The 22,691-nt window shown below is 40.6% G+C and overlaps 1 protein-coding gene across 2 annotated transcripts in view; it reads right to left on the bottom strand.

Moving 5' to 3' along the window:
- The window catches only part of LOC136114494 (E3 ubiquitin-protein ligase UHRF2-like), a 144,679-nt gene that overhangs the window by 56,272 nt on the left and 65,716 nt on the right, over positions 1-22,691 (bottom strand). For both annotated transcript variants that reach the window (XM_071801618.1, XM_071801619.1), the window contains one exon: positions 3,474-3,692. In XM_071801618.1, the coding sequence (XP_071657719.1) occupies positions 3,474-3,692 (219 nt within the window). The remainder of the gene's footprint in view (positions 1-3,473; positions 3,693-22,691) is intronic.

The following is a 22,691-nucleotide window of genomic DNA, read 5'->3' as shown; positions in this document are numbered from 1 at the left end:
ACTGCTGGAGAGGGTCCAGCATAGGGCAACAAAGATGATTAAGGGAGTGGAGCACCTCCCTTATGAGGAAAGGCTGAGGGAGCTGGGTCTCTTTAGTTTGGAGAAGAGGAGACTGAGGGGTGACCTTATTAACGTTTATAAATATATAAAGGGTGAGTGCCACGAGGATGGAGCCAGGCTCTTCTCAGTGGCAAACAATGATAGGACAAGGGGTAATGGGATCAAGCTGGAACACAAGAGGTTCCACTTAAATTTGAGAAAAAACTTCTTCTCAGTGAGGGTGACAGAGCACTGGAACAGGCTGCCCAGGGAGGTTGTGGAGTCTCCTACTCTGGAGACATTCAAAGCCCGCCTGGACACATTCCTGTGCGACCTCACCTAGGCGTTCCTGCTCCAGCAGGGGGATTGGACTAGATGGTCTTTCGAGGTCCCTTCCGATCCCAAACATACTGTGATACTGTGATAATACACTGAAATATTTCATCTCAATCACTCCTTTTAACCTAAATTTAAAAACAATACTCAAACCAGATTTGCATATGCTTGCAAAAGCTACCAGTTCAACACCTTTCACATTTAAAAAATGCAACTATTTCAGATACGTGAGCAAAATATTAAATTGCGGCCATTTTCTCCCAATCAATCATGTCCTACATTAAAAATGTTCATTAAAAGTCAGCATTCCTCCATTCTTACAATAAAAAGCATCCTAAAATCTGAATGGTTAACACAATTTTAAGGAAAATATTTTTAGAATTAGGATACCGTGTGTTCTGGTGAAATTCAGGAGGTGCCACCACTAAAGCAAACTTTTTCTTAGCTAAAAAGAAATGTTCACTTCAAGTTACACTGTAACATCAGTTTCACTCTTGGTAACACATACATCCCAATGTCAAGGAGACTGTAAAGACTGCATTATTTAAGATGGGGAAAACAAGCAATGTCACAGCCTATTAAAAGTTATAATGTGGATTTCTGAAAAAAAACCTGAATTTCTGAAGAACAATACCCAAGTTCCTAAAATTAAACAGGTGTACTGAGTCTGGCTGGGATGGAGTTAATTTTCTTCATAGCAGCCCACATGGTGCTGTGCTTTGGATCTGTGACTAAAACAGTGTTGAAAACATGCCAGTGTTTTGGCTACTGCTGAGCAGTGCTCACACAATGTCAAAGCTTTCTCTTTTTCCTACTCCACATAGATAGGTTGGTTATCAATTGCACTTCAGATGTAGCCCCTTACAGTAAAGGAAGACCTATGGGGATGTCCCACTGAGGCCCAGTGGCCTCCACCAGTCAAAAAGGGTTCTGATCCACTCAGAGCCCATTTATTGCCAACAGGCTCTTGCTTTAGAGGTGCAGCACCCAGGTAGTATAAGAGGTAGTTTATGCTATGCCTGTTCTGTTCCCATCTCCCTGAAGTTGCAGCTATAGTTACCACCAAACCCCCTTGTGTCCAGGTAGTTAAAAATCCCTCTAATCCTGTGCAGAAGGGCCCTGACCCAAAGCACCTTGAAGCATGGAAAGACCATTTGGCCCTGGTCATTCCTGCAAAGGCAATTCTCAATTTGGTTGCAAGAGATGGCAAGGTGCGCAAGCCTCGTGTCGGGAATGGGAGTGTGCTTTTTTTTAGGGCCAGCTCTGTTCAATATTTTTATCAATGATCTAGATGCAGGAGTTGAATGCACCATTAGCAAGTTTGCTGACGATACCAAACTGGGAGGTGCTGTTGACTCTCTCGAGGGACAGGAAGCCTTGCAGAGGGATCTAGATAGATTGGAGCATTGGGCTATGATTAATGGGATGAAATTTAACAAGAAAAAATGCTCGAATCTGCACTCGAGATGGAGTAATGCTGGGCACAGGTGTAGACTGGGAGAAGAGTGGCTGGAAAGCAGCCCCACAGAAAGGGATCTGGGGTTGCTGGTCAACAGCAGGCTCAATATGAGTCAGCAGTGTGCCCTGGCAGCCAAGAGGGCAAACCTCATTCTGGGGTGCATCAAACACAGTATAGCCAGACAGTCAAAAGAGGTGATTATCCCGCTGTATTCAGCATTGGTGCAGCTTTACCTTGAGTACTGTGTGCAGTTCTGGGCCCCTCAATTTAAGAAAGATGTGAAGGTACTTGAACGCATCCAGAGGAAGGCAACAAAGCTGGTAAAACGACTAGAAGGCATGTCCTACGAGGAGTGGCTAAGGACTCTAGGTTTGTCTAGTTTGGAGAAAAGGAGGCTGAGGGGCGACTTCATTGCTTTCTACAACTTCCTGAGGAGGGGAAGTGGAGATAGAGGTGCTGATCTCTTCTCCCTGGTATCCAGTGATAGGATGTGTGGGAATGGCTCAAAGCTGCACCAGGGGAGGTTTAGATTGGACATTAGGAATAATTTCTTTACTGAGAGGATGGTCAAACACTGGAACAGGCTTCCTAGAGAGGTGGTCGATGCACCATGCCTGTCCGTGTTTAAGAGGCTTTTGGACAATGCCCTTAGTAATATGCTTTAACTTTTGGTCAGCCCTGAATTTGTCAGGCAATTGCACTAGATGATTGGTTTAGGTCACGCTTAAGGTTTTACATCTTAGTCTTCATGATGTCCTTTGCAATGTTCCTTCCCTGAAGGATGTGCACAATCCATTACCATTCAGCACTGGTTTCTTTGGTACCTCTGCTATCACTGACAGAGTCTGACCTTGAGGTCCCAACCATATTGTTCTCACCCTTCTCTCCTTTCCCTATTCTGCAGCTACTGATGATCCCTAAGACTCATCTATTACAGAAACCCCTCCTTTTTCCACCTTCACAAGCTCCCATAGGGACTACAGTGACAGCATGTATTCCCCCTATCAACACTGTCACCACAGCTCTAATTATAGGGGTACTAGGACCAGTTTTGTATGAAGGAATTTTGAAAAGAGTAACTCAACTACCTGCCGCTTGCTAGATGATTGGTTTAGGTCACTCCTATTGTATTGTATTGTATTGTATTGTATTTTATTGTATTGTATTCTATTCTATTCTATTCTATTCTATTCTATTCTATTCTATTCTATTCTATTCTATTCTATTCTATTCTATTCTATTCTATTCTTATTTACTTGCCACCTTCCTTGCCCTTTCTGATATTTAACTCCTTGGGGATCACCCCCTTACGCTTAAGGTTTTACATCTTAGTCTTCATGATGGCCATCAGTAGGCACTGAAACTTGCATCCCTGAGCCTGATCTGGAGTTCATGTGTGAGATCTATTCATTGAGATCTATTGAGAAATTATAGACTCCTCTAGGGGAATTAAGGCAGATATCAAAGGTTCCAAAGGAATTTAATTCACACATGAACCCCAGACCTGACTCAGCTGTGGAAATACTGTATGTTAATGTTAATCTAATGATGAGTAGCAAACAAAACCTAAAAGCTTTAGATTTTGTTTGCTTGTTTAAGAATGTAAACAGACTTTCTCTATTAGCCAAAGAAATCTTACCCCAGCAGAATTTTAGCATGAACCTCTTTGCTAGTCCTTGAAATTTCTCTCAGAGAGGTAATTTCTGCATCAAACCAGAATCCTCTTTCTTCTGGAGCCTCAACATTGTAGTTAACCATCACCACATCACCCACTTTTAGTTCATTCCACTTCAGAATGGTTCTTGCTCGTGGTCGAAGATTTTTTGTGTCCATTTCTACTATGCCGTTCTCTGGATACCTTGAAAGGTAAAATCAAAGAGAAGTGACAATTAGTACTCCCAAAATAATAAGAAGTAAGTTAAAGACAATGTTTTTCAGAATCACAATTTTCAAAATAACTTTTGGGAGTGTTAATGCTTAACCCTGTTTAAAAATTTGATCCAGTATGTTTTTTCTAAATTTTATGTTAGTCTAAATGCAGTCTGGTGACTTGACTAATCTCATAGCAGAAAAAGCATTCAGCAATCCAACGTTAAAAAAAAAAAAATCATGAGCATTTGATAATTTCTTTTTATAAGTTCAAGTTTCCACATAGGAACATATCAAATTTGTTCTCAGTAAAGTCAAAGGACCCAATGAAGACAACCATGAAAATCAACAAAGATTAAAACTTGAATTGTCAAAACTGCTTAATTCTAGTTTAACTTGGCTTTCATACATTTGTTACATTTCCACCAATTTCAGTAGTTAAGACAATGTTAGGTAATTGTGCTGGTTTGAATGAAAATGAGTTGTCTTCATGGAGTTAGAAACCTTTCTTTTTCAAAGCTAGCATATTCATTGTTTGAATTTAGTTTGAGAAAAAGAAAATGAAACCCCAGGACAGAGTGAATGTTCTTAATTGCTCTGGTCTGAGAGCCAAGGACATTCTGAGCACTCTGCCCACAGGTCTGAGGTAGTAAGGGGAACATAGATGGGGCAGACCAGACCTTGACTGACATCCAGACTGATCAATAAGAGTATTCCATCCCGTTAGCATCATGTTTTTTATTTAAGGAGAGTTGGGATCTTCTGATTTTTTCTTTGCTTTCTTCACTCTTTTTGTTGGAACCAGGGGAGTTCTGTTCAGGACTTCCTTTAGTTTGGTCTTTTGACATCCTCTTGTTTGCAGAGGCCTCTGGGCCTTTCTGCCTGGCTCAGGGATGCAAGTTACAGTGCCTACTGATGGCCATCCTTTTGTTCCTTGCCAGGCCCATTGTTGATGATCCATGGGATAGATTATGAATCTGGCAATATTAAAATAGTGGATTCCATGAGCCAGATTTTCTCATTTTCCCCAAAAATTTAGTGAACCAAGAGTCATGGGGAATTGGGAATTCTTCTTCAAAGTAGCAGGATGTCAAAGGAGGCAATCTGTAAGAAAATAACAAAATGCATCCTGTGCAGGCTACAAGCCAAGCAGCAGGTAGTTGAGTTACTCTTTTCAAAATTCCTTCATACAAAACTGGTCCTAGTACCCCTATAATTAGAGCTGTGGTGACAGTGTTGATAGGGGGAATACATGCTGTCACTGTAGTCCCTATGGGAGCTTGTGAAGGTGGAAAAAGGAGGGGTTTCTGTAATAGACGAGTCTTAGGGATCATCAGTAGCTGCAGAATAGGGAAAGGAGAGAAGGGTGAGAACAATATGGTTGGGACCTCAAGGTCAGACTCTGTCAGTGATAGCAGAGGTACCAAAGAAACCAGTGCTGAATGGTAATGGATTGTGCACATCCTTCAGGGAAGGAACATTGCAAAGGACATCATGAAGACTAAGATGTAAAACCTTAAGCGTGACCTAAACCAATCATCTAGTGCAATTGCCTGACAAATTCAGGGCTGACCAAAAGTTAAAGCATATTACTAAGGGCATTGTCCAAAAGCCTCTTAAACACGGACAGGCATGGTGCATCGACCACCTCTCTAGGAAGCCTGTTCCAGTGTTTGACCATCCTCTCAGTAAAGAAATTATTCCTAATGTCCAATCTAAACCTCCCCTGGTGCAGCTTTGAGCCATTCCCACACATCCTATCACTGGATACCAGGGAGAAGAGATCAGCACCTCTATCTCCACTTCCCCTCCTCAGGAAGTTGTAGAAAGCAATGAAGTCGCCCCTCAGCCTCCTTTTCTCCAAACTAGACAAACCTAGAGTCCTTAGCCACTCCTCGTAGGACATGCCTTCTAGTCGTTTTACCAGCTTTGTTGCCTTCCTCTGGATGCGTTCAAGTACCTTCACATCTTTCTTAAATTGAGGGGCCCAGAACTGCACACAGTACTCAAGGTAAAGCTGCACCAATGCTGAATACAGCGGGATAATCACCTCTTTTGACTGTCTGGCTATACTGTGTTTGATGCACCCCAGAATGAGGTTTGCCCTCTTGGCTGCCAGGGCACACTGCTGACTCATATTGAGCCTGCTGTTGACCAGCAACCCCAGATCCCTTTCTGTGGGGCTGCTTTCCAGCCACTCTTCTCCCAGTCTACACCTGTGCCCAGCATTACTCCATCTCGAGTGCAGATTCGAGCATTTTTTCTTGTTAAATTTCATCCCATTAATCATAGCCCAATGCTCCAATCTATCTAGATCCCTCTGCAAGGCTTCCTGTCCCTCGAGAGAGTCAACAGCACCTCCCAGTTTGGTATCGTCAGCAAACTTGCTAATGGTGCATTCAACTCCTGCATCTAGATCATTGATAAAAATATTGAACAGAGCTGGCCCTAAAAAAAAGCACACTCCCATTCCCGACACGAGGCTTGCGCACCTTGCCATCTCTTGCAACCAAATTGAGAATTGCCTTTGCAGGAATGACCAGGGCCAAATGGTCTTTCCATGCTTCAAGGTGCTTTGGGTCAGGGCCCTTCTGCACAGGATTAGAGGGATTTTTAACTACCTGGACACAAGGGGGTTTGGTGGTAACTATAGCTGCAACTTCAGGGAGATGGGAACAGAACAGGCATAGCATAAACTACCTCTTATACTACCTGGGTGCTGCACCTCTAAAGCAAGAGCCTGTTGGCAATAAATGGGCTCTGAGTGGATCAGAACCCTTTTTGACTGGTGGAGGCCACTGGGCCTCAGTGGGACATCCCCATAGGTCTTCCTTTACTGTAAGGGGCTACATCTGAAGTGCAATTGATAACCAACCTATCTATGTGGAGTAGGAAAAAGAGAAAGCTTTGACATTGTGTGAGCACTGCTCAGCAGTAGCCAAAACACTGGCATGTTTTCAACACTGTTTTAGTCACAGATCCAAAGCACAGCACCATGTGGGCTGCTATGAAGAAAATTAACTCCATCCCAGCCAGACTCAGTACACCTGTTTAATTTTAGGAACTTGGGTATTGTTCTTCAGAAATTCAGGTTTTTTTTCAGAAATCCACATTATAACTTTTAATAGGCTGTGACATTGCTTGTTTTCCCCATCTTAAATAATGCAGTCTTTACAGTCTCCTTGACATTGGGATGTATGTGTTACCAAGAGTGAAACTGATGTTACAGTGTAACTTGAAGTGAACATTTCTTTTTAGCTAAGAAAAAGTTTGCTTTAGTGGTGGCACCTCCTGAATTTCACCAGAACACACGGTATCCTAATTCTAAAAATATTTTCCTTAAAATTGTGTTAACCATTCAGATTTTAGGATGCTTTTTATTGTAAGAATGGAGGAATGCTGACTTTTAATGAACATTTTTAATGTAGGACATGATTGATTGGGAGAAAATGGCCGCAATTTAATATTTTGCTCACGTATCTGAAATAGTTGCATTTTTTAAATGTGAAAGGTGTTGAACTGGTAGCTTTTGCAAGCATATGCAAATCTGGTTTGAGTATTGTTTTTAAATTTAGGTTAAAAGGAGTGATTGAGATGAAATATTTCAGTGTATTATCACAGTATCACAGTATGTTTGGGATCGGAAGGGACCTCGAAAGACCATCTAGTCCAATCCCCCTGCTGGAGCAGGAACGCCTAGGTGAGGTCGCACAGGAATGTGTCCAGGCGGGCTTTGAATGTCTCCAGAGTAGGAGACTCCACAACCTCCCTGGGCAGCCTGTTCCAGTGCTCTGTCACCCTCACTGAGAAGAAGTTTTTTCTCAAATTTAAGTGGAACCTCTTGTGTTCCAGCTTGATCCCATTACCCCTTGTCCTATCATTGTTTGCCACTGAGAAGAGCCTGGCTCCATCCTCGTGGCACTCACCCTTTATATATTTATAAACGTTAATAAGGTCACCCCTCAGTCTCCTCTTCTCCAAACTAAAGAGACCCAGCTCCCTCAGCCTTTCCTCATAAGGGAGGTGCTCCACTCCCTTAATCATCTTTGTTGCCCTATGCTGGACCCTCTCCAGCAGTTCCCTGTCCTTCTTGAACTGAGGGGCCCAGAACTGGACACAATATTCCAGATGGGGTCTCACCAGGGCGGAGTAGAGGGGAAGGAGGACCTCTCTCGATCTACTAACCACCCCCCTTGTAATACACCCCAGGATGCCATTAGCCTTCCTGGCCACAAGGGCACAGTGTTAGCTCATGGTCATCCTGTTGTCCACCAGGACCCCCAGGTCCCTTTCCCCTACACTGCTCTCTAATACGTAATTTCCCAACCTATACTGGAACCTGGGGTTGTTCCTGCCCAGATGCAGGACTCTACACTTTCCCTTGTTAAATTTCATCAGGTTATTCCCCGCCCAACTCTCCAGCCTGTCCAGGTCCCGCTGGATGGCAGCACAGCCTTCTGGCATGTCAGCCACTCCTCCCAGCTTTGTGTCATCAGCAAACTTGCTGATAGTACACTCAATTCCCTCGTCCAAATCGTTGATGAATATATTGAATAATATTGGCCCAGTACTGACCCCTGAGGCACTCCACTAGATACTGGCCTCCAACTACATTCCGCACCATTGACCACCACTCTCTGGCTTCTCTCCTTAAGCCAGTTTGCAACCCACCTCACTACTCTATTGTCTAGATCACACCTCCTCAACTTAGCTGTGAGGATGCTGTGAGAGACTGTGTCAAAGGCTTTACTGAAGTCAAGGTAGACCACATCCACCGCCCTGCCATCATCCATCCACCTTGTTACATTCTCATAAAAGGCTATGAGGTTGGTCAAGCATGACTTACCCTTGATAAAGCCATGCTGACTGCCCCTAATGACCCTCTTATCCCTGATATGCCTTGAGATGACACCAAGGATAAGCTGTTCCATTACTTTCCCAGGGACAGAGGTGAGGCTGACCGGTCTATAATTACCCGGGTCCTCCTTCTTGCCCTCTTTGAAGACTGGAGCGACATTTGCTTTCCTCCAATCCTCGGGCACCTCTCCCGTTTCCCAGGGCTTGGCAAAAATGATGGAGAGCGGTCTAGCAATGACTTCAGCCAGCTCCCTCAGCACCCACGGATGCATCCCATCTGGATCCATGGATTTATGGATGTCCAGACTATTTAATTGCTCCCTAACCCAGTCCTCATGGACTAAAGTAAACTCCTCCATTGACCTGGCTTCATCCGGGGTCTCAGGGGTACGGGGCTCCCCAGGACAGCCTCCAGCAGAGTAGACAGAGACAAAGAAGGCATTCAGTAATTCTGCCTTCTCTGTATCTTCTGCCACCAGGGCACCCACCCCATTCATCAGTGGGCCTACATTGCCTCTGGTATTATTTTTATCTGCTATGTATTTGAAAAAGTTCTTTTTGCTGTCCTTGACCCCTCTCGCCAGCTGTAATTCTAATGAGCCCTTGGCTATCCTAGCTGCCTTCCTACATCCTCTAACAGCAGCCTTATATTCCTCCCAAGTGGCCAGCCCCTGCTTCCATGACCTGTAAACTCTCCTCTTCTGCTTGAGCATACCCAACAGATCCCTATTCAACCACACAGGCCTCCTGGCTCCCTTCCTCGACTTCCTACGTGTGGGGATGCTCTGATCCTGAGCATGGAAGAAGCAGTCTCTGAATGCAATCCAGCTCTCTTGAGCCCCTTTTCCTTCAAGCAGTCTTGCCCATGGGATTTCCCCTAGCAATTGCTTGAAAAGGCCGAAGTTAGCCCTGCCAAAGTCCAGGGTTGCAATTCTACTTGCTATTCTGTTCCTGCCACACAAGATGCTGAACTCCACCATCTCGTGGTCACTGCAACCCAGGCAGCCCTCAACCTTTACTGCTTCGACCAGACCCTCTTTGTTAGTGAGGATGAGATCCAGCAGTGCACCTCTCCTAGTCGGCTCCTCCGCCATCTGCATGAGGAAGTTATCATCAATGCACTGGAGGAACCTCCTGGACTGTGGCTGGCTGGCTGAATGGTCCTTCCAGCAAACATCAGGGAAGTTAAAATCCCCCAGGACAACCAGGGCCTGTGACTGTGAGGCCACTCTCAGCTGCGCATAGAAGGCCTCATCAACTTCCTCAGTCTGATCTGGTGGCCTATAATAGACACCTACAACAGTATCACCCCTGCCAGCCTGCCCCTTGATCCTGACCCATACACTCTCAACTCGTTCCTCATCTGCTCCTGGGCAGAATTTAGTACATTGTAGTTGCTCTCTCACGTAGAGAGCAACTCCACCACCACGTCTGGCTGGCCTGTCTTTCCTGAAAAGGGCGTAGCCATCCATGACCACATTCCAGTCATGTGAACTGTCCCACCATGTTTCTGTAATTGCCACCAGATCATAATCTCCCGGCCGAACATAGGATTCTAACTCCTCCTGCTTATTCCCCATGCTGGATTCCTGAGATTCAAAATGTGGAGGAGGCATATGAATTCATTTTGGAGACAATTGTCATTTAAGAAAAACCATCCTCAAATATAAAACAAGACATTGAATAGGAAGTTTGAATTATTAACCACAAACTTAGCAAGGGAGAAGGGTTTTTTTTAAAGAAAAAGCAATACAGACATCTCAAGATCGTAGTGTAGTCATTATCACTTGAAAGAATGAATCCTGTCAGCAATTACTAACCCAAGGATATGTGAATCTGTGGACCAGTTTCTGGTCAGTTTGCTCTTTTAACAAAGAGAACTCCTTATCAGGAGTTCTTGTCCTTGCAGCTTAGACATTCTGGAGCCTGCACAATTAGTTGACTCTTGTTTAACATATATCTCGAGACTGTTGGATAAAATATCCTTTAGCTGAACTTTGCTTATTATAATACTAAAAATCACACCCCCAGGAGGGAAGACCAGGCCCAGCCTGAGACTCCTCCTCAGGGAGCATGCATAGTGGTAAAATGATTATGTAACCAATACGCAAATGTGTAACCAATTGGCTCTTTAGGACTGCCCTGAGGGTGTGAATGCAGTGATAAGATTTTCTGTATAATGTCTGTGTCTTTTGTTTTCTGGCATGTTGGCTTTGTTCCAGCATCCAGACTTGTGCAACTCTGTAATAAACAATATCTCGTCTCTTTGTGTAAGTTTGGCTCATTGCATGCCAGGTAAAGAATCCTGCTTTTGGGACAACAATAGGATAATTCAGATCGGAAGGAGCCTCAAGAGGTCTCTTAAACCTAAGTAACCTGATAGTTACCTTTAAATTTTGAAGATGGTAAGTACGACTCCCCATAGTATTCTTATTTCACTACCCTCTGGAAGAAATTTGAAAAAGTTACAATAGAGAAAGATTGTATTCCAGGACGGTGAATTTATTTGACGAAATGAAGTCCATTTTCTAAGTAGAATCTTATTTATTTCAGTGAGTATTCTGCCTGACTAAGCATTCAGACTTCAATGATATGTTAATAGCTTATATATGTGGCCAATCAACTATGACAGTATGCAGAAAGCAAAATTTTCTGAGCCCTGATGTTTCTTGTGATTCATACAGGTATAATTCTGAGTCACCCGAGTTACCCCAGTTATTCATCTCAATTAATGGTAAAAGTACAAGATAAACTTCCTGAAATTGATAAACTTGTGTAAAGAATATGCTTCAATGGGAAATACTTGATTTTCCAATTTGCTTCAAATGCCGAATGACCATAGAATGGTCGACCTTGAATTCTTCACCAACTTCTCGTGTAGTTGTAAGAGGATCAGATTTGATGATTGCTCTCAATTGGTCATGGTCAACTTCTTTAAGGCTCTCGTCTCCTTTGGGCAACTTCTTGAACCACCACTGCACCGTACATTTGTTAGCAGTTCCTGGGGCAAATGTGTAGTTGATGTTGCGAGTTGTCTCCGCTGCTTTACAACCCATTTTGAAGTTGAGTAAGAAAATTGCAATTCGTTTTGCACCAGCCATTCTACAGTCATTTGGCATTTGAAGCAAATTGGAAAGGTGATAAAGCTCGATAAGTGGGTGCCTCATGAGCTGACCAAAAATCAAAAAAATCCATTGTTTTGGAGTGTTTTCTTCTCTTATTCTATGCAACAACAATGAACCATTTCTCGTTTGCATTGTGATGTGCACCAAAAAGTGGATTTTATACGACAACCAGCGATGACCAGCTCAGTGCTTGGACTGAGAAGAACCTCCAAAGCACTTCCCAAAGCCAAACTTGCACCAAAAAATGGTCATGGTCACTTTTTGGTGGTCTGCTGCTGGTCTGATCTGCTACAGCTTTCTGAATCCCAGCAAAACCATTACATCTGAGAAGTATGCTCAGCAAATCGATGAAATGAACCGAAAACTGCAATGCCTGCAGCCGGCATCGGACAACAGAAAGGACCAAATTCTTCCCCATGACAACACCCGACCACACGTCACACAACCGACGCTTCAAAAATTGAACGAATTGGGCTACAAAGTTTTGCCTCATTCGCCATATTCACCTGACCTCTTGCCAACTGACTACCGCTTCTTCAAGTATCTTGACAATGTTTTTCAGGGAAAACGCTTCCACAACCAGCAGGATGCAGGAAATGCTTTTCAAGAGTTTGTCGAATCCCAAAGCACAGATTTTTATGCTACAGAAATAAACAAACTTATTTCTCGTCAGCAAAAATGTGTTGATTGTAATGATTCCTATTTTGATTAATAAAGATGCGTTTGAATCTAGTTATAATGATTTAAAATTCACGGTCCAAAACCACAATGACTTTTGCACCAGCCTAATATTAATAATTCTCATTTGTTCTGTATCTGCACTGCAATTAAAGGTTGCCATTGTAGTGTTTCTAAAGCCTATACAAACCAGACTTAATGCAGCTTAAATAAAAATATCAGCAAAGCACAGATCAAGTCTGCCCAAGACTGTAGGAGTCTCATGACTCTGATCATACTTCATTATTTTCAGTTCAGAGTGGACATTCCTGTTTCTCTGATACCCCAGAGAACTGGTGAACTCAGTTTACAATATCTCTGAAATTCATCTATTCTTCTGTTCTTTGGGAAGTATTTCTTTCACAGCAAAAGCAATTATTCATAATTAGGGTACTATTATCTTGCTCTCTGAACTTTCAAGAAGCATATATGTGCCTGTTGATGGAGGGTCACTGTGAGACAATCCTCTCATATTTCATCCAGACTTTGGTAGCTGGTTGACAATGAGAGTCACAATACCAAAAAAGTTCAAATGCTTTTTTGTTTGCTAGACTTCAAGGCTGATGAACTTTTTCTTCATTCAGTTAAAATATCAAGGTTGTTGAAGGTTTGAATTTAGCAAGGGCTTCTCTCAATACCATGAGTTGTCTTATGTCTTATGTCATTTAGACACAACTTCTGCTTTTTGTAGGATGATTTCTTGCTCCTTGTCTTTTCCATTTCCCTGCTGTTTAGCCTTGCTTGGATTCCTTTTACTCACTTTTGATATTTTTGATCGGTAGTGTACATTTGTTCTCAGTGTCCAGCATGTTCTTTAAGTAGTCTTCACACCGCCTGTACAGATTTTACTCTTAACTATTTTTTGAGGAACCTTTTGTACTTCTATTTAATGTTCCTTTTTGAAATTGATTGTAACTTGGTTTTTCTCGCTCTTGCAAAGATACTGAATTTAAGTACATCATTACAGAGCAATGGAATAATGCGATGAACTAGGTCTTGCACAGTGGACCAAGTCACTCAGGACATTGGCAATGTCTAAAAATTTATCTTGACATTGGGTCTAGTACCTGATCTAGTACTGTTGTTTCCTTTCTTCTTAGTATATCTGATGGCCTTCAGCATCTCATAGTTGCTATTATCCTGTTGTTTGGGTGCACCGTAATGCATTCTTAATGCTATATTTTTTTTTTTTATTTAGACCTGGAATTTCAGTTTCTATAGATTCTCTTACTGATGTTTATATATATTCATGTGGTATAATTCCATATCCAAGATAATATCTTTTTTTCATCTAACACCTTTGGTACTTGCTGCTTGAGCTTTGAAGACATGTTTTTGTTGAGATCCAGAATGCTACTTCTGGTTAATTTCTCAAAATAGCTCTCATAACATAGTGGTATGTGGTGTAGCAATTTGCTGAAACACTTCTTGACCAGCTCTATTAAAGTTCACTTGTCAAAAAAACCTGTCTATAGACTTCTTGCACACACATGTAGCTTATTTCCCTATAGGTAACAAAGCTTCTCAAAGGGAATCCTTGATTGATGTGATTTAGAGCCACTCACCACAGTGATTATCCTGACCCAAGGCCCTAGTCGCGATACAGTAGCTAAATTCAGCATCTAAGTAGTCATAAACAGCAAGGTTGGAAGGGACTGAATGAGTTCCTCTTAGACCATTCTTTAAGATAAACTGTACCTGTTGTTATTTCTGAAAGACGTTTGTCTAATCTGTTACTAAAGACACCTTTTTCTCTTCCCCTCTTTCTTCTTTCCCTTCTCTCCTCCAGCCAAACTTTCCATTTCACTAGCTACTAGGGAAAGTCTCATTTGTAGCTGCAATACCCGATTTATGCTGAAATTGTCAATACAGTTTATTTCTCAACAAAATTTTACTAGTTTAATACAGTATGCTTCAGAATTTAAATAGTGCTTACTAATAGCCAGCAATTTATAGAACCATAGAATAGTTTGGGTTGGAATGGACCTTTAAAGGTTATCTAGTCCAATCCCCCTGCAATGAGCAGGGACATCTTCAGCTAGATCAGGTTGCTCAGAGCCCCGTTCAGCCTGGCCTTGAATGTTTCCAGGGATGGGGCATCTACCACCTCTCCGGGCAAACTGTTCCAGTATTTTACCACTCTCACTGTAAAAAACGTCTTCCTCATGTCTAGCCTGAATCTCCCCTCCTTTAGTTTAAAACCATTACCCCTTGCCCTGTCGTAACAGGCCCTGCTAAAAAGTCTGGTCCCATCCTTCTTATAGGCCCCTTTTAAGTACTGAAAGGCTGCAATAAGGTTTCCCCAGAGTCTTCTCTTCTCCAGGCTGAACAACCCCAACTCTCAGACTTTCCTCATAGGAGAGGTATTCCCTCCCTCTGATCATGTTTGTGGCCCTCTTCTGGACCCTCTCCAACAGGTCCATGTCTTTCCTGTACTGAGGGCTCCAGAGCTGGTTGCAATACTCCAGGTGGGGCCTCATGAGAGTGGAGGGGCAGAATCACCTCCCTCGACCTGCTGGTCATGCTCCTTTTGATGCAGCCCAGGATACAATTGGCCTTCTGGGCTGCAAGCTCACATTGCTGGCTCATGTCCAATCTTTCATCCACCAGTACCCCCAAGCCCTTCTCCACAAGGCTGTTCTCAATCCCTTCATGTTGAATTTGTGTCTATTTTGACTTTTCCATATAGATATACCTAAGGTTTAAGATATATTTCTATTTCTGTATTTTGCATTATGCACACACAAACGCACGCACACACGCACAAATATCCATGTATACATATATGCTTTCACTATTCTTTCAATTCAAAGTTTCCTGTTATCTAAATAACTGCGAATGAGGCATAACTGTGTGTTGGTTTAAGATAAGATCGCTGTTGTGGTGTGTATTATATTAGAAGTAGTCTTAGAAGAATGAAGCTGAACAATGAAACATTGTGTTGAGATGTTCTTCATCTGTGACACTAACTAGACTGTACACTGTGTTTTGATTTTTCTACATGTTAGAGCACTGCATTGAATTTTGTTTGTGAAACCAATAAAATATATTTTATCATTGATAAAACAGATGCCAGTTAAATATATTACTTTGTTTAGGCTTTGCCAATTATAGAGGCTAAGGCTGAGAAACAGAGTTCAATGTACTTCATTATTTTTTATTTATTTATTTTATTTTTCAGAGGCCCAGAAGATGCAATAAATGACTGTAGAATCCTTTTTATAGAGGAAATGTACAAGATTGAAAAGCCAGGAGCTTATCCACTGACATTTGGAGATGGAGATTTCAAAAGTATGCTTTTCTTATTGTATGATTAAGACTGTTAGTTAAATATTTGAATAACATTAAAAAAAATAAGGGATCAGAGCACAGAACTAATTTAATTGAGGTTTCTTTTGTGCGTAATAAAAGAATTGTTATTACACAGATTTTTTGGTCTGAAAAGTTTTTACTACACTATAACTTTATTGCATGGCATATTGAGGGTAAATTTTTGGTGCAATATATCAACACATTAGTGCTATAAATATAATCTCATAAGCAGGCAAATAGCTGATATTTTAGATGATCTGTATGGGGTGAGTTCATAGTCTGAGATAAGTTCCTAGGAAGGTATCCAAATCACAAAACTTACTGTCATAACTGACATCTCATTTGAGTTCTTAACAGATGCAAAAGACTGAAAGAGTCAATACTGCTATCTTTAACCCTGGCATTATATAAGGATGAATAATCATTATCTGTGTAGAACGAGAAAGTGTCAAACTTGCTGGCACTATGAAAAAAACCCAGATATATTTGATTTTAGATTATTACTTGACCACTTATGTCTGTCTGAACACTAAATACACCATGTCCCCCCGCAAAGGGCAATTCTCTAAAAAGCAGCTTAAAGTTGTATCGTAAGTTTAAAAATATGTGAAAGTTAAAAAACAGGAATTATAAAACAGATTTTTTTAAATGGGATCACTGAGAGGTTGATCTGTGGCATTACTGACAGATATTACAGAATTTTAAAAGAAGAAAATTTATTGCGGTTCAGTTTTCATTTATTAACTAAGGGTAATATTTGTGTCATTGTCTATAGGTGTCATTAATACACAAGATTTTATTTGCAGTGTACTATTAAAGAAATGTCCAATGGCCGATCAACTTTGACAGTATGCAGAAAGCAAAATTTTCTGAGCCCTGATGTTTCTTATGATTCATCCAGGTATAATTCTGAGTCACCCGAGTTACCCCAGTTATTCATCTCAATTAATGGTAAAAGTACAAGATAAACTTCCTGAAATTGATAAACTTGTGTAAAGAATATACTTCAATGGGAAGTACCTGATTTCAGGTATTTGGGTTTGTAAAATAAATTTTCAGTTTCTACTCATTTTCAGTTACTGTCATGTCTTATTTCTTTGTCTCCTTATTTGTAACCTGTTCTCAAACCTCTCACATAATTGCTATCTTTGTATAAATCTGCACCCATACAGTTTTTTATGCAACTCTTGATCCTCTTTTCATTTCTTTCAAGATTTTTTTTACAAACCATCATAATTAAGTGTAACACAACAACTTTAACTTACATTTTAACCTCAAAGATTTAATTGTCAATTTACTACTGACTATGTAACTGTATTCCTTTGTCTTCATCTACTTTTTTCCCCCAAAAGTTCAACTTCCTCACCACACTGTTTACTTAATTTTCTTCTGCTGTTTTTCTGATTTTTTTTTAAGCTGTCCTGAATTTGTTCTGTGAAGCACAATGCACTACAGTTTTCTTATTGCTTATCACTCAACTGATTTCTTTATTGCTCCTCTGTATTTACCCCCCTGGTCCTACTCTACATTTAAAAAATAGCCATCTAAATACATACAGCTCACTTAGTTTATTTGTATGCTAAGAAAAACAGTAGACTGGTATTTTAATAACAGTAGCTAGAATTCAAAGAGAATGAATTGGCCTGAAATGCTCCATGGGTTTATGGAGCAGGGTCAGAGAATGTGCTGAAACTGAGAGCTCTAGAACAATTTTTAGATGCTTTTATACAAAACAGAACTGGTCATTAACATGTTACTTTAACTTCCATCAAAATCTAAATTTTTACTACAAACATTAGATAAGTTTTTTTCCTACAAAAGAAGGGAATATGGAAGAACCTATGTAACTACATTTTACAGTGGTGGTAGGGGTGAATAAGCTCATCTCTATCCAAACAACAGTGCAAATAAAATCAGTGCAATTTGAGTTAATAAACCAGTTTAAAACAGAAATGGGAAAATGATGTTTTCTGGCCCAGTCCTTCCCCTTCCTCTCACTGAGTTTGCTTTGCAGTTCCTCTGTTAGAGGACATGAGGAAATTCTTGCAAACTGATTGCTATCAGTAATAAAAATGGCTATATATTTCATTTTTCTCATCTATCTTAAACTTTTTTATTGTATCCTTTTACCTTTGTCCTAAAGTAATAGTAGTAACAGGAGCCAAATATTATCTGGTAGGCCTCAATATATATCACTTCTCCTTTTAAAAGTAAGAAAAAGCTGTTCTTAATTTATAGCATTTCTGACAGTCTAGAGCTACTTGAGAGCATCATAAAGTAGTTGTGTTTATCCAAGTGAATGATATAATTAAATATTGCAGTAGTTCCAGAGAACCAGAAGATCAAGTTCAAACTGCATAGGATGGTTGAAGAAAATATGATATGGGGAAAAGAGAAACTAATTTAAACTTTGACTCATACTACTCATTTGTCCATTATTGTCAAAGATGTCTTGGTTCTCTAGCTCAGTGGATGCCAAAGTGGGGTGCATGCACCCCAGGGAGTGTGCAAGGCAATCCATTAGGGTGCAGGAAAAAAATATATTTTGTCCTGTTAAAAAATAGAATAGAATAATAAAATAAAATAAAATAGAATAGAATAAAATAAAATAAAATAAAATAAAATAAATTTAAATTAGTGTTTATTTCATCTTCATCTTGTCTTTTTTTAATTTATGGGTTTGTGTATGTTTTATAATGTACATAATATATTAGTAGAGCAGTACATTTATTTAATTTATAAATAAATGTACCATGTATGTAATTTATAAATAGATTTGCATATATTGAGGGTGCATGCTCAAAAGTTTTTTACTGATGGGGTGCGCAAACAAAAAAATTTGGACACCACTGCTCTAGCTTTCTTCTTCCAACTCAAACTATCAAACAATCATTCCAGTTCTTCCTTGTCCTCTGATTCAAGGTCCATTTATTCACTGAAGTAAGAAAAATGTTCCTTCAGCTGTCTGGAAGTGCTCTAGTCATCACATTACTTAGTTGTTGTTATAATTATATCCTGTATCTTATCATCATAGTTTAGTTTGTCAGATTCACTGCCATAGTCTTTCTTCATGGTTTTCACACAGATGATCGGGTAGTGAGGTGGACTGCGAACTGGCTGAAGGGAAGAAACCAGAGAGTCAATGGTGGTCAATGGGGCGGAGTCTAGTTGGAGGCCTGTATCTAGTGGAGAGCCTCAGGGGTCAGTACTGGGGCCTGTATTATTCAATATATTCATCATCGATTTGGACGAGGGAACAGAGTGTACTATCAGCAAGTTTGCTGATGACACCAAGCTGGGAGGAGTGGCTGATACGCCAGAAGGCTGTGCTGCCATCCAGTGAGACCTGGACAGGCTGGAGAGTTGGGTGGGGAAAAATTTAATGAAATATAACAAGGGCAAGTGTAGAGTCTTGCATCTGGGTAGGAACAACCTCAGGTTCCAATATAAGTTGGGGAATGACCTATTAGAGAGCAGTGTAGGGGAAAGGGACCTGGGGGTCCTGGTGGACAGCAAGATGACCAGGAGCCAGCACTGTGCCCTTGTGGTCAGGAAGGCCAATGGCATCCTGGGGTGTATTACAAGGGGGGTGGTTAGTAGGTCGAGAGAGGTTCTCCTTCCTCTCTACTCTGCCCTGGTGAGACCCCATCTGGAATATTGTGTCCAGTTCTGGACCCCTCAGTTCAAGAAGGACAGGGAACTGCTGGAGAGGGTCCAGTGCAGGGCAACGAAGATGATTAAGGGAATGGGGCATCTCCCTTATGAGGAAAGGCTGAGGGAGCTGGGTCTCTTTAGCTTGGAGGAGACTGAGGGTTGACCTCATTAATGTTTACAAATATGTAAATGGTGAGTGTCACGAGGATGGAGCCAGGCTCTTCACGGTGACAACCAAGGATAGGACAAGGGGTAATGGGTTCAAACTGGAACACAAGAGGTTCCACTTAAACTTGAGAAGGAACTTCTCATTAATGGTAACAGAGCACTGGAACAGGCTGCCCAGGGAGGTTGTGGAGTATCCTGCTCTGGAGACATTCAAAACCTGCCCGGACGCCTTCCTGTGTAGCCTCATCTAGGTGTTTCTGCTCCAGCAGGGGGATTGGACTAGATGATCTTTCGAGGTCCCTTCCAATCCTTAACATTCTGTGATTCTGTGATTCTGTGAGAAATGTTCACTCCAAAATTGTTTTCCTTGTTCTTTGAGCTGTGATCAAGTGTAGTAGTTACATTTATACAGTCCTAAAATTACATTTGGTCCTTTGAAGGCAACCGTGAGGCTGATGTGGCCCCCAGTGAAAATGAGTTTGACATCCCTGGTCTAGTTTATCAAAATGAGTTTATTTATTCATATTAATAAGCACTAACTCTTCATAAAATTAGTCAGTTATTATAATGAACTCAGTGCAGTCAAACTACCAGTGAATTATGTTGCCACTGTTTGAGCATGTAGATCTATTTTCTTTCTTTTTTTTACATTCCCCACTCCCCCATCCCCTGATGGCCAGGGTAGCAGAGCAACAGGCTAGGTTGCAACCTAACTTGGAAAATGACAATGACCTTTCATAAATGTTAGTCTGAAGAACACAAGTTAATACTGAGAGTAGCTACTTAGTCATAAGTGTTATATAGGTATATACTGTTGTGATGATTTCACTGTAATTGAGTTAATTTTCCATGCAGTTAAAACCTTTTCTTAGCAGCTAGCATGGTCTTTTGTTTTGGATTTAGTATGAGAGTCCCGTGATAAATCCCTGAGTTTCCCATGTTTTGCCTGAGAAGACCTAATTTATTTCTCTCAGTAGTTTTCCAGTGTTTGGGATTTGGTGTGAAGGGAATGTAAGAACTCATTGATATCTTGGCTATTGTCAGGGAAACCAAGGATGACTTTGGCTCCAGGTGCATATTTGTAGGAGGAGGCCACAGGCAGGACAGCACTTAGACTGGCATCCAGATTGATCAATGAAATATTCCATACCATTAGTGTCATGCTTAGTATATAAATGGAGTTGGCTTTTCCAGCTAGTTAGTTCTGGTCTGGTCCAGTTCTGTTTGGAGTTCAGTGTTAGTTCATCCTTTTGCCATTCTGTGGTTTTGCAGTTGGCCTTTTGCCTTTTTGCTCTCTCACTGTGATCAGCTGTTCAGGATCAAGGTGCTTTCCTCTCCAGGACTGGCTATTCAGCACGACTAGAGTTTCCTGAGGGATTGCACTTAGTATATTTTTATTATATATATAAAATTATTATTTTAGTAGCATATTATTATTATTTTGTTCCCTTATTAAACTGGTTTTTTTTCTCAACCCACAAGTTTCTCCCTTCCCTTTTGATTCTCTCCCATACGTGGGTGGGGGGGAGTGAGTGAGTGGCTATTGTGGTCTGATTGCTAGCTGGGGATAAACCACGATAATTGTTCCTGTTGGACTGATCTTTTTAAACCCATACTTCATTGTAATAGCAAACCTACTACATCCATGGCATGTTAATGTGGGCACACCTATATATTCTTCTGCCATTATATTGTATTTATAAATCTTAAATCAGTTTTCTAAGACCTGTGGCTTTTTATCTTTTTTGATAGGAAAGAGTGGCCCTGAATGCAAGCACTGCAAGGCTGACCCAGATAAGGAATGTCGCTTTTGCTCCTGTTACTTGTGTGGTGGAAAACAGGATGCTCACATGCAACTCCTTTGTGATGAATGTAATATGGCTTATCATATATACTGCCTGAACCCTCCCTTAAGCAAGATACCAGAAGATGAGGATTGGTAAATATACAAGGATGATTTATGTATGTATATTCCCATTCTACACAAGGTACCTCTTTGTTATTTGCAACTAGAGGAATTACTGAAGAGCTTTTATATTTCTGGTATGTTTTTCATCCTTGCACCGTATGTAAACATATTTACATTTTATGTTAAGATTCTATTTATAAAAATAATTCATAAATTATTGGTATTGAGCATTATTGATCATTACAGTATTTCAGAAATTAGCTTGTTCAGTTTATGATCTCTGTGATATTAACTGATGTTATTACACTTAATTAGCACCACCTACAGTGGTGCTTCCCCAACCTTTTATTTGTTTTATTCAGGCTTCATTGTTGCTTCTCCTTTAATCCTTTTCTTTCCTCTCAATCTCAGCCCTTGTTGCTGTCTTCTTGCCCTTCCCTTATCCTTTAACTGCCTCATTCATTTTTTTCTGCTCTGAGAAAACTACTACCTTAATCCTCCCCATTTCCAGTAACTCCAGCACCACTAGCAAAAAAACCAAACTAGTAGGATTTGGTGGACTCAGCTAATTCCATTCTGAGCTGATTCTGCATGGAGCCAGCATCAGCCCATTAAAGCTTATAATCTTGAGTTCCATGCCACATCTCACCCATAATAGTTATGTGCAACTCATACCGTTTGTACTTATAACCCTACTTGTAAAATATATTAAATGCTAATCTTTTATAAGTGACTTATAAATAGAATTTTATAATTAAGTTTTCCATTATGAATACATAGATACATGTCTATGTACATGTTTTAAAGAAAAACTTTGAATTGCACTTTGTGATAGATTTTAGTGGAACTGCACACTTCAAATGTTTTAAGTAATTTAGAAGTTTTAACATTATATGGAAGTAAATTATTAGTGTACTATATTACATCAGCTGCCTCATATTGAGTAAATTTGTTTATAGTTCAGTGTCTAATGCTCTACCTTTTTTCCTGGGCTAATATATTTCAGTTTCCCCAGACTCCAGGTATATTTATACCTATGTACAACTTCAATTATGACATTTAGTGAGGGTTTTTTCATTGTGTATATATGCACACTGAGATGCTTCTGCTGATTTAAAAGGAAATAGACATTTCCTTTTGAATACCCTGAACTGAAAAGAATTTTACTCATATTTTCTCTGTCTGGAGAAACTGCTGAATTTGAACAATATCTAGAAAATCATTTCAATACATATTGCAAATACGT

The sequence above is a fragment of the Patagioenas fasciata genome, chromosome W (genome assembly GCF_037038585.1).
Source record: "Patagioenas fasciata isolate bPatFas1 chromosome W, bPatFas1.hap1, whole genome shotgun sequence".
Lineage (NCBI taxonomy): Eukaryota > Metazoa > Chordata > Aves > Columbiformes > Columbidae > Patagioenas > Patagioenas fasciata.
The sequence above is the reverse complement of the archived record's forward strand: the minus strand, read 5'-3'. Positions and strand labels throughout refer to the sequence as shown.